Here is a 12,500-nt window from a genome sequence, read left to right on the forward strand (position 1 = left end):
AAGTGTTTAGTTACGTGGAAATTATTTTAAAAAACTGCCGTTCAAACCGAAAAGATCCCATGCATCATACACACCTTTCATTAAATTTGATGGTTAGTTATTTTCCTTAACAATGTTTTCAGCTCGGATCAGTGATACTTGCAGGGGTTGCTGCTAGTCTTTATTTTGTCTTCCTTTGTTACATGATTTTCAAAGTGTTTAAGACGATAAGCTTGAAAAAGACTGTACTTCCTCACATGAGTTCATCTCGCAGAAAATATTACCAGGTAACAAATGACACTTTTCTGTCTTGCATTATTGTTATATGGTGTTTGATATATGCATTTGTGATATACTTGTGGGATCCCAGGTGTGGGGTGCAATAGAGTATATGTATACAAGGGGTTACTGAAAAGTTGGATAGATGAACAGGAATGTCAAACTCTTGAGTAGCAGATTTTAGTGATATTTTTGCAGCTTTAATAATAAAGTGTATATATATATATATATATATATATATATATTATATATATATATAAAGTGGTGGTTTGTTGCTGACTTAATGTGGCAGTCCCAGGAAAGGGAAGAATGCTACTGCTATTTAGCCCAAAGAAACACCGTTTACCGTTTGGCTACGTGACACAAGCATTCTGTATCCTTAAGTTTTCGAACAGGGGAGATAAGCATCTCCACCCAATAAAGCCAGCAACCAGAGACTAGTTTCAGAGTAGTTGCCCTTCATCAGTCTGGAGTAGCTTGGCCTTGCTAGCTGTCAGTGCTAAATCACTGTTGAAAACTTATAGAATTTCAAGTGAAATAAATTCACTAATCTACAAAATTAGAAATATTGCATTTCTAAATTTCTCATCATTTCCTGGGACTGCCACATTAAGTTGGCAACAAGCCATCACTTTATAGTACTGCTACTGCATAACTCTCTCTGAGAGATTTAGAAATGCAATATTTCTAATTATATATATGTATATATATATATATATACACATGTACATACACAAACATACATGGATATTTACATGTGTAAGTGTGTGTATATATATATATATATATATATATATATATATATATAAGGGGTTGTTGAAAAGTTCCTGGCTTTAAGGGTATTGTGAAAGGCCTGGTTGGAGGCCCAAACTTCTGATTTTTTTTACAGGGCTTAGAAAAACTGAAGGACCACTGCAATAAGTGTCTGAACCTGAGAGAAGAATATGTTGAATAAAATCATAATTAACTGCTCCTCTTGTGTTTTCATTTACCCAAAGCCAGGAACTTTTAAGTACCCTTCGTGTGTGTGTGTGTATTTTATATATATATATATATATATATATATATATATATATATAAATGTATATATATGTGATTGCTACTAATACTGTTGCCTTTGTTGCTGTTGCAGGGTCTGATCTATCGGTTCAAGTTCCTGATGTTGGCCACTCTAGTGTGTGCAGCTCTCACCGTAATCTTCTTCATCATTAGCCAAGTGAGCGAGGGACAGTGGAAGTGGGGGGAAGAATCCCCTTCACTTGAATATACCAGTGCCTTCTTCACAGGTAAGGCCATTTCTCTTGCCATCCCTCCCCGGACCCTTTGCGGCACTGTACCTCCTCTTCATTCTGCTTTGACCCCCAGTCATTGATGGCATCCTTTCCCCCCTCACTTTCTCTCCCTCTTCCTGTATCCCACCTCTCACTTTCCTTTTGTTTCTCTCTTTCCCCCCCTTCCTCTCCAAACATTGGACATGCAGAACAGTATATCCTACACCAAGGCATAAACATGCACACACACACACACAGCACCCATTAACTGTCTTTCTCTCTCTAAACATTGAGCACCACAACCTACACCAATAGACAAACAAACACACACACACACACACACACACACACACACACACACACACAACATACACATGCCCACACATGCGTCACATAACCCTAACACTCTTCATACACACATACACCCACACCTCACACACACCGCATACTCATGCACACACACCTGTCACATCACCCTCACCTACCTGTGAGCTGGCAGAATCATTAGCACGCCGGGCAAAATGCTTAGGAGTATTTCATCTGCTGTTACGTTTTGAGTTCAAATTCCGCCGAGGTCAACTTTGCCTTTCATCCTTTTGGGGTCGATAAATAAAGGACCAGTTATGCACTGGGGTCGATGTAATCGACTTAATCCCTTTGTCTGTCCTTGTTTGTCCCCTCTGTGTTTAGCCCCTTGTGGGTAGTAAAGAAATACACCCTCACCTACCTCATACACACACCACATGCACATCTTACACATGCACTACACACACTCACTCATCCTCTCTTTCTGTTGCAGGAGTATATGGAATGTGGAATGTCTATGTCTTTGGATTACTCTGTATGTACGCTCCGTCTCACAAGACCAAACAGATCATCGATGGTAACTCAATGTCATTGCTTTTTGCACCTTGTTTTGGAGATAAGCAAGTTAATAATTGTTTATTGATGATGATGATGAAGATGACTAATTTCATCATCATCATCACCATCATTTAGCATCTGCTTTCCATGCTAGCATGGGTTGGTCGGTTCAACTGGGGTCTGGGAAGCCTGGGCCTGGTGCAGCCTTCTGGCTTCCCAGACCCCAGTTGAACCGTCCAACCCATGCTAGCATGGAAAGCGGACGCTAAGCGATGACGATGACGATGATAATGGTGATGAAATCGGTCATCTTTGCTTCTTACAACTCTTTAAATTAATACTCAAGAATTTAATTACAAATTTGTACATTAGGCGCAGGAGTGGCTGTGTGGTAAGCAGCTTGCTTACCGACCACATGGTTCCGGGTTCAGTCCCACTGCGTGGCACCTTGGGCAAGTGTCTTCTGCTATAGCCTCGGGCCAACCAATGCCTTGTGAGTGGATTTGGTAGACGGAAACTGAAAGAAGCCTGTCGTATATATATATATATGTGTATGTGAGTGTGTTTGTGTGTCTGTGTTTGTCCCCCTAGCTTTGCTTGACAACCGATGCTGGTGTGTTTACGTCCCCGTCACTTAGCGGTTCGGCAAAAAGAGACCAATAGAATAAGTACTGGGCTAACAAAGAATAAGTCCCGGGGTTGATTTGCTCGACTAAAGGCGGTGCTCCAGCATGGCCGCAGTCAAAATGACTGAAACAAGTAAAAAAAAAAATAAAAAAAAAAAAGAGAGTAAATTTACATTCATGTGGTATGAGTATAATTTCCTCAGACTCTGCCCAAGTGACATACCTTGTTGGAACTTGTTGGAATCTATCTTGTATGACCTGACTAAGGTACTTTTCCTCCTCTTGCAGTCTCTAAGTACAGTTTTGTCTATCGGGAGTTGATCCTTGGTACCTCTGCACTTATGCTTGCAACCCTTCTGCTCATGTGGCAGGACTCTATTTGATTATTATTATTATTATTATTATTGAGTGAGAGAGCAGTGATAAAATAAGTACCAGTTGAATACTAGGGTCAATGTAATTGACTTACACCCTTCCCCAAAACTGCTGCCCTTGTGGCATAATTTGAAACCATTATTATTATTATTATTATTATTATTATTATTAATATTATTATTATTTGAGTGAGAGAGCATTGCATGCCATCAAAATGACACTGGGGTAAAATATACGAAGCCCAGTATACTCATCATGACTACCCGTCTGATAAGGGTACACCAGGCACATGCATCATAACCATATGTGCATGACATGGTGAGCTCATATCAAGATAAACAGCGCATGACTTTGCAGGTGGGGCCCAGTTAGAATTTTCTTCTGGTCGAGTAACCCATCCCGCTCAAAAGGTCCCTGAATAATGGTTGTTTAAGGATGATGAATGAAACACTGTGTTTCCGGAGGTGAATTATTCAAACCCCAAAGAATCCCTCTCAACAAGCAGTTATGATGCTCCCCCGCTACTTCTGCTCGTGATCAGAGATGCACATATCGTCAGCCACTAAAAGACATGCTCAACTGGTTAAGGTCAAACAACTGACGAGTAACAGTTATTATTATTATTATTATTATTATTATCATCAATGTCATCATCATTTTGTACCTGTTTTCTCTTTTTTCATTCTCACCAGATACAGCAGACAACAGCCTGGAAGAAGAAGTTCAACTCACGCAGATACCTTCGGATGCATCTCAGATTTCTTCATTCCTCAAAAAACCTGCTATTGAGTAATGATATCGTGTGATACCAACAATCCATCCATGCATCCATCCATCCATCCAGCCATCCATCCATTGATCCAAACCAAAATATGATAATCCCCCCCCCCTGGCTATTATTTTGTATGCTCTATGCCAGGTTCAATAAATAATCAGGACCACTTTTTCAAGGAAAAGGGAGCAGCGGAATTCTGATTATGCAAGCCATATAACCATTCATAACTTTGTTAGCTTTTGGAATTTTCAGAAAATTTTTTGAATTTGTTTTGTAACACATGGGAATTCATACGATTATGCAAAAAAAAAATAAAAGATTATTTTAAATCAAAAAAATTTTTTTTTTAAACCACAGTTCAAAATACAGTTTGAATTTCTGGCTTAAATCCCAGCAGTGTATCATTAAATGTGTTTATAGAGAGAAAGATATTGAAAAACATCAATACATCAAAGTGACAAACGAGGATGCTATGAGGTGGTCGTGAGATGTGCTAAAAATAACAGCTAAATACCCCTTAAATCACACTAGGTTTTTGCATAGTTGTATGACTTTGTGTGTGTTGAATACAAATTTGCAAAAATTTTCTGAAAATTCCAAAAGAAAAAAAAAAAAGTTATGAGGGATTAATATGGGGTGCTTGAGGCAGAATTCCACCAAGAGAGAGATTGAAGATCGATACTACCATGCAAGACTTAATATCGAATGAATTTTGTTGATTGATAAACTACAGGTACATCAATTTTTGTTTAGAATCCCTAATAACAAAACCTTTTTGGCTTACCGATTTTTTTCAAACCGAGGGTGATCACCTTTGATAACACATTCTAAATTAAAGAAATATTACATTTACTTAAGTAATGAAATGAATTACAGGTACATGTACATTAGTATGAATGATACAAGGTACCAATGTACCAATCTGGTTGGTGTGGGATTTTGAAATTTCTGCTTGTAAATTAGTGCTTCTACTACAGGTACAAGGCCTGTAATTTTGTTGGGAAGAAGGTTAGTCAATTATATTGACCCCAGTGATTGACTGGTATGTATTTTATCAAGGCAGCGAGCTGGCAGAAACGTTAGCATGCCGGGCGAAATGCTTAGCGGTATTTCGTCTGCGTTACGTTGTGAGTTCAAATTCCGCCGAGGTCGACTTTGCCTTTCATCCTTTCGGGGTCGATAAATTAAGTACCAGTTGCGCACTGGGGTCGATGTAATCGACTTAATACCTATGTCTGTCCTTGTTTGTCCCCTCTGTGTTTAGCCCCTTGTGGGTAATAAAGAAATAGGCATGTATTTTAACAAACCAAAACAGATAAAAATGGCAAATTCAATTTGAGAGAGAGAGATAGTGTGAGAGCAAGAAGGGGACAGTGGAGAAGACACAAACCCAAGGAACTGGACATTTTTTTAAACAACAAAAAAATAGAGTACAGGACAATTAACACACACACATATATATATATATATATATATATATATATATATACACATATGGTTCTGTGTTCAGTTCCACTGCATGGCACCTTGGACAAAGTGTCTTCTATATAGCTCTGGGCCGACCAAAGCCTTGTGAGTAAATTTGGTAGACAGAAAATGAAAAAAAGCCTGTTGTATATATTTATGTGTGTATGTCTTTGTGTCTGTTTGTTCCCCTCTTGACAACTGGTTTTTATGTGTTTACGTCTCCATAGTTTAGTGGTTTGGTGAAAGGAGATCGCTAGAATAAGTACAAGGCTTACAAAAAAAAGTCCTGGGGTCAATACATTTGACTAAAGCCCTTCAAAGCAGTGCCCTGGCGTGGCTGCTGTTTAATAGCTGAAACAAGGTAAAAGATGTGCGTGTGGCTGTGTGTACCCTTGCTTTGAGATCATGGGAAGGCAGTAAACATGTATCGCTGTAATACAAGGGATGTAGTTTGTTTCTGGTGGGACCAGCGGAGTAAATATTATCTTGCTCGGAAACAGGTGAAGACGGGCAGCAAGAAAGGTATCCAGTCATAGAAAAATTCATCTCAACAAACTTCCGTTTTCATCAATACAAGCTTGGAAAAGTGGATGTTAAGAAAGATGACCTGATCATGGTCTTCCCATACACAGCTGTCTGAATCAGAATTGTGAAAAATAAAACAAAATTTTTTTTAAAATACAAAAAAAAAACAGGGCCAGACATTTTCTTGTTTGAGCAGGATAGGATGGAATGGTGCAGAGCAGGAATATGTATGCACAAAAGAATCCCCTTAAAAAAAAAAATAACGATAAAAAAAAAAATGCGAAATGTAATTTTTTTTTTTTTCTATGTTGTGTCTTAGCTAATGTATATGAACGCTGATTTTCTATACATAGAAAAACATATTCACATATAAACGAATATTCATATAAATTTTTATGAAATGACATTTTTTCCTTTTTTTTTTTTTTTTTTTTTTTTAACAGTCAACCTTTTCATATTTGGACATCTCTCGTATTATGGAAGCAATAATGCATTCACAGAAATCTTGCTGTAATGTAGAACTTGTAATGTGCAAACTGCTTTTTTTTTTTTTTTTTTTTGTCCATGTTATATGGAAATGAACAAAGATAGTAATCAAAAGGTTAATATATACTCTTTGTGTTTGGTAATTCCACATTACAGCAAGGGTTTTAGGAAGGCAATGCTTTCGGAAATCTAATGAAGAGAATAATGCTTTTATACATAAATATTTACTCATCCATACATACATATATATATACACATATATATATATATAAGAAAACCGGACATTTCATTCTTAATGACCTGATATATATATATATATACACACACACACGTAGGGTGTCTCAGAATTAACTATCTGTTTCAGTAAAATCAGGCAGTTTTCTTTTAAAACTTACTTTTATTGATGTTTGTCATGTCTGATGTGTGTTAAACTTTTTTTATAATATAGACAAAATGCTTAGCAGAATTTCTTCCAATTCTTTATACTCTGAGTTCAAATACCACCAAGGACAACTTATAAGATTTATAAATATATTTGTTTTGGTATCATAATTAATAAATTTTGCCAGCTTTTTTCAAATTTGCCCAATTTCATTGAAATTGTTAATTCTGGGACACCCTGTATATATATATATATATATGTATATGTATGTATTTGTGTGTATGTATATGTGTGTGCGTGCATATGCTTGTGTGTGTGTGTGTGTGTGTGGATGTCTATGCATATACAGTCGTGGCCAAAAGTTTGGAGTAAAATTGTTATTATCTACCATATTATTGTAAGTAGTAATAATATATTGCAAATTAAATATAACTTTGGGCATTTGATATAAAAATTCTAATTTTCAGACCTATGTTCCAAACTATTGATCACAACCATGAGTATTTGTGCATTTATATATATATATGCATGTATGAATATGTGTAAATATATATATATATTGCATACATACTTATGTGCATACAATACATATATAATTATGTTGTCATGTATATTTACTGCTGGGCTACTCTGATGTTCAAAATTCTTTATTTGGAGCCAAAGAATCTCTGGAAGTATTGTGTGTATTAATCTGTAGTTTATACAATGGAATAAAGATAGTTTAAAGAAAAGAAAAGTTTCCCCTTTTTTTTTTTTGTTTTCGTATGTTTTGTTTTCACAGGAGTGGCTGTGTGGTAAGTAGCTTGCTAACCAACCACATGGTTCCGGGTTCAGTCCCACTGCGTGGCATCTTGGGCAAGTGTCTTCTGCTATAGCCCCGGGCCGACCAATGCCTTGTGAGTGGATTTGGTAGACAGAAACTGAAAGAAGCCTGTCATATATATGTATATATATATATGTACGCGTTTGTGTGTCTGTGTTTGTCCCCCTAGCATTGCTTGACAACCGATGCTGGTGTGTTTACATCCCCGTCATTTAGCGGTTCGGCAAAAAGAAGACCGATAGAATAAGTACTGGGCTTCCAAAGAATAAGTCCCGGGGTCGAGTCGCTTGATTAAAGGCGGTGCTCCAGCATGGCCGCAGTCAAATGACTGAAACAAGTAAAAGAGTAAGAGTAAAGAGTATGCCTTGTCTTTCATATAATGTTCCAAACAATTAATGTCTATCACTTGAATTTGCCTGGACTGTTATTACAAACTATGACAAAATCAAAAGCAAGAATAACCAGAACAATGTTAATTACGCAATTGCTTAGCTTGAAAGAAACAGCAGCTAAGTCTCTCTCAAACGCAAACCATGTCCTGCCACAGTGATTTTGTGAAGGAGCCCTTTCTTAAAACTTCATGCATTCTTCATCTTTCACATCTTACAACATGCAATTATAACAACAAATTATTATCGTTACCATTGCCTCCACCAACATTTCATAATAACATTTCAATCTTAACCGTTACACACACACACGCGATGGGCTTCTTTCAGTTTCCGTCTACCAAATCCATTCACAAGGTTTTGGTCGGCCTGAGGCTATAGTAGAAGACACTTTCCTAAGGTGCCACACAGTGGGACTGAACCCGGAACCATGTGATTGGTAAGCAAGCTACTTACCACACAGCCACTCCATACATTATATATATATATATATATATAATATATATATATATATATATATATATACACACATATACACACACGTGTGTGGTGTCTTTGTGCTTATGTTTTTCTTCTGCTCACCCGCTTCATGACTGGTGTTTTTTGTTTAGGTCACCGTAACTTAGGGTTCGGTGAAAGACTGGGATCGATGCAATCGACCTCTCACCGAAATTGCTGACCTTGTGCCAAAATTTGAAATCAATATATGTATTGGCAAAGGGGACGAGCTGGCAGAATGGTTAGCACGCCGGGTAAAATTCTAAGCGGCATTTTGTCCTGTCCGTCTTTATGTTCTGAGTTCAAATTCCGCCAAGGTCGACTTTGTCTTTCATCCTTTCGAAGTTGATAAAGTAAGTGCTTATTGAACTCTAAGATCGATATAATTCACAACACCGCTCCCGCGAAATTGCTGCTGGCCTCGTACCAAAATTTGAAGACAACCGATGCTGATGTGTTTACGTCCCCGTAACATAGCGGTTCGGCAAAAGAGTAAGAGTAGCACATTTTCTGTTTCCCTTTCACAATCTGTTCTAAGGGAGGTAACTCTTATCATAATCTTTAAATATATTATTTCCCTTGGTTTCTACATCTGGAGTCGGCTCCAGACGCCGCAAGATTTTCTTCCCAGCTTAAGGCAGCGGGGGTTGGACAGAAAGGACGGTAAAAAGGCTACAAGGCATGTCAGTTTTTCCGTCCTGCCATTGTAGGCCCCTCATCTGCGACACCTTCTCCAGCAGTAACATTATGTGTTAGGTTGCCAGCCCAGGCCTCGCTGCTCGCCAAGCCGACAAAGCCAAGATGTCCAAGTATCAGTCGCTCTCCGATAGGTTTGTGGTCGAGCCTGTGACAGTGGATAATCTCTAGCGTTGTTGCGCGCCCCTACCCCGGACTAAATCCCTGCTCACTGCTTTTGTGGGTAGACATGGCAACCTGCAAGTCCAGTAAATCGGAGTGGCTGTTTCAGCGCATCTCCCTCGCCATCCTCTGGGGCAACGCCTTAGCCGTTTTGTCCGTCGTTACCATGCGATGGACCGACAAATCTCTTAAATTATAACTATTGTATGTCTTGACAATAAGAAGAGCAGCAGCAGCAGTGGAGGCGCAATGGCCCAATGGTTAGAGCAGCGGACTCGCGGTCGGAGGATCGTGGTTTCGATTCCCAGACCGGGTGTTGTGTGTGTTTACTGAGCGAAAACACCTAAAGCTCCACGAGGCTTCGGTAGGACGTGGTGGGGTGGTGGCGACCCTTGTTGTACTCTTTCGCTCCAACTTTCTCTCACTCTTTCTTCCTGTTTCTTGTCCCCCGACTTCCTACGCAACCGCTGAACCTGGATGCGCATTTATCCGTCGATGCTCTCGGTGTCGGGGGTTGATTTGCTTTCCCTTCTGTGGGTCTTACGAATAGCAAAGGACGACGTTTCGGACTTCTCCCATCTTGCGAGCTCTGGGACGAAGACAACAGCAAAGATTTTTTTTTAGTTTCTGTGTCACCTTTTAAAACAGGTCAGGTAATATTGTGGGACATAGTTTGGCCTCTGTTCGTGATATCATGTAATGTTAACATCGGCGATAGTACGACAGCGGAATATTCGGCTACAAACACACACACACATACATACACACACACAAACACACACATACACGACGGGCTTCTTTCAGTTTCCACTCAAGGTTTTGGTCGGCCCGAGGCCATAGTAGAAGACACTTGCCCAAGGTGCCACGCAATGGGACTGAACCCGGAACCATGTGATTGGTAAGCAAGCTACTTACCACACAGCCACTCCATACATAATATATATGTGTGTGTGTGTGTGTGTGGCTGTGTGGTAAGTAGCTTGCTTACCAATCACATGGTTCCGGGTTCAGTCCCATTGCGTGGCACCTTGGGCAAGTGTCTTCTACTATAGCCTCGGGCCGACCAAAACCTTCTGAGTGGAAACTGGAAGAAGCCCGTCGTGTATGTGTTTGTGTTATATATATATATATATATATATATATATATATATATATATTTACACACACACTATAATTCATTATTTTGAATTTTCTCGACTGGAACTGTTACCGTCGAAACTGGCGGACGTTTTTACATCGTCAGGGCTGGAAAGAAAAAGCCTGACTGTGAAAACGTTTGAAAATCGATGGAAGAATGTAGCACGGATGTTGAGAGAGAATGTAACCTCATGAATGCGACGCAGGACGTATCTCAGGTATCAGTGGCAAGGCGGGGCCCCGTGGGGTGCGAATTGAACCCGCCTTCCCTCTCCATCCGTAATGTCTTCCGGTCTGTCCTAACATTCGATTTATTTATATTTTTTGTGAATTTTTAATGTCATCTTTATGTTATATCCATCCGTCCATGTGACCCCAATCACATTGTATTGTCCCTTATCTATGTTGTCCCCTTGTGGGAAATTTTTAAAAAAAATCACTTGCCGTCGCAGCCGATGCAAACCACCACCACCACCACCACCAACAACAACAACAACAACAACAACAACAACAACAACAACAACACCACCACGTACACCAACACCACCACCAACACCACCACCACCACCACCACCACCACCACCAACAACAACAACAACAACAACAACAACAACACCACCACCACGTACACCAACACCACCACCACCAACACCACTACCACCACCACCAACAACAACAACACCACCACCACCACCAACCACCACCACCACCACCACCACCAACACCAACACCACCACCACCATAACCACCACCACCACCACCACCACCACCAACACCAACAACAACAACAAACGAATTTGTCTAACAACTCGACACTGTCTAACATAGGCAGACGGCATGGAATTCAAGGGGATGAGTGTAGTCGATTACTTCGACCCCAGTATTTTACTGGTACTTTATTTCGTTGACCCGTGAATGATGAGACAAAAGACAAATTGGACCTCGGTGAAATTGGCTTTTATAAGTTAGCAACAAAATCAACAACAAAATTCCCACTTCAGAACAAGGTTTTTTATCACTCACATTAAAAATGGGCAAGTTACAACATATAATTCATTTCGTTTCGCTCAAATGATAAAAAAAATTCCCAAGATCAACAAAGTAGATCTATTTTCATTTTTTTCTTCTTTTTTTTCATTGAGTTCGTTCTAGTAAACTCAGATATCGACGGCTTTTTTCTCTCTCCAACTTCAACACATCTCCCATTTTACTGCATTCGTTTACCAGGACTTCGTTTTCCAGCGAAGCCCCTCTCACTGTTTTATTCAACTCATTCATTAGTGTATGTATACTGTATTCGAAATGGTTCCGCTGTCTAGCCCATTCCATCTGTATGTTGGGGTCTGTAGCGGCGATCTTACCGACATTCTTGTCAATGTATTTTTGATAAAGCAATTTGACGCTGCTCTTCAACCTCAGCGGATCTTGTATGAAAGACGTGCAATCAATAAGGTCGGCGAGGAACCTGTCTAACAAAGCTGTTTTTTTGTGCAGCTCTGTACGTTCTTTGTCCAATTCTTGAGAAGTGGCCGCTAGCTTCTGTTTCGTTTCTGCTGTTGCGCGGTCCATAATGATAAACTGATGAGTGAAATTTTCCAGCTCCCTTTGCATAGTTTTGATCTGCTCTTTCATGTCACAGATTTGTGTCTCCCTATGTTCAATATGCTGTCTCAGTTCGGTAATCTTTTTATATTCTAGTTCACATTTCAGCATCTCGAGTTCGTGGTTTTTCAATTTCGATTCATAGTAGCATTTCTCTTCGTCCT

The 12,500-nt window shown here is 39.4% G+C and overlaps 2 protein-coding genes across 2 annotated transcripts in view; one reads left to right on the forward strand and one right to left on the reverse strand.

Annotated features, from left to right (window-relative positions):
- The window catches only part of LOC115223617 (protein wntless), a 39,052-nt gene extending 34,143 nt beyond the window's left edge, over positions 1 to 4,909 (forward strand). The window contains exons 10-13 of the mRNA XM_029794274.2: positions 123 to 266; positions 1,391 to 1,544; positions 2,329 to 2,412; positions 4,087 to 4,909. Coding sequence (XP_029650134.1) covers positions 123 to 266; positions 1,391 to 1,544; positions 2,329 to 2,412; positions 4,087 to 4,187 — 483 coding nt within the window. The 3' untranslated portion in view covers positions 4,188 to 4,909. The remainder of the gene's footprint in view (positions 1 to 122; positions 267 to 1,390; positions 1,545 to 2,328; positions 2,413 to 4,086) is intronic.
- A 6,818-nt stretch (positions 4,910 to 11,727) lies between these two features.
- Positions 11,728 to 12,500, reverse strand: part of LOC115223679 (cilia- and flagella-associated protein 57-like) — a 3,569-nt gene continuing 2,796 nt past the window's right edge. The window contains exon 1 of the mRNA XM_036512590.1: positions 11,728 to 12,500. This exon is cut by the window's right edge and continues 2,796 nt beyond it. Coding sequence (XP_036368483.1) covers positions 11,869 to 12,500 — 632 coding nt within the window. The 3' untranslated portion in view covers positions 11,728 to 11,868.

This window comes from Octopus sinensis, linkage group LG23, assembly GCF_006345805.1.
Source record: "Octopus sinensis linkage group LG23, ASM634580v1, whole genome shotgun sequence".
NCBI lineage: Eukaryota > Metazoa > Mollusca > Cephalopoda > Octopoda > Octopodidae > Octopus > Octopus sinensis.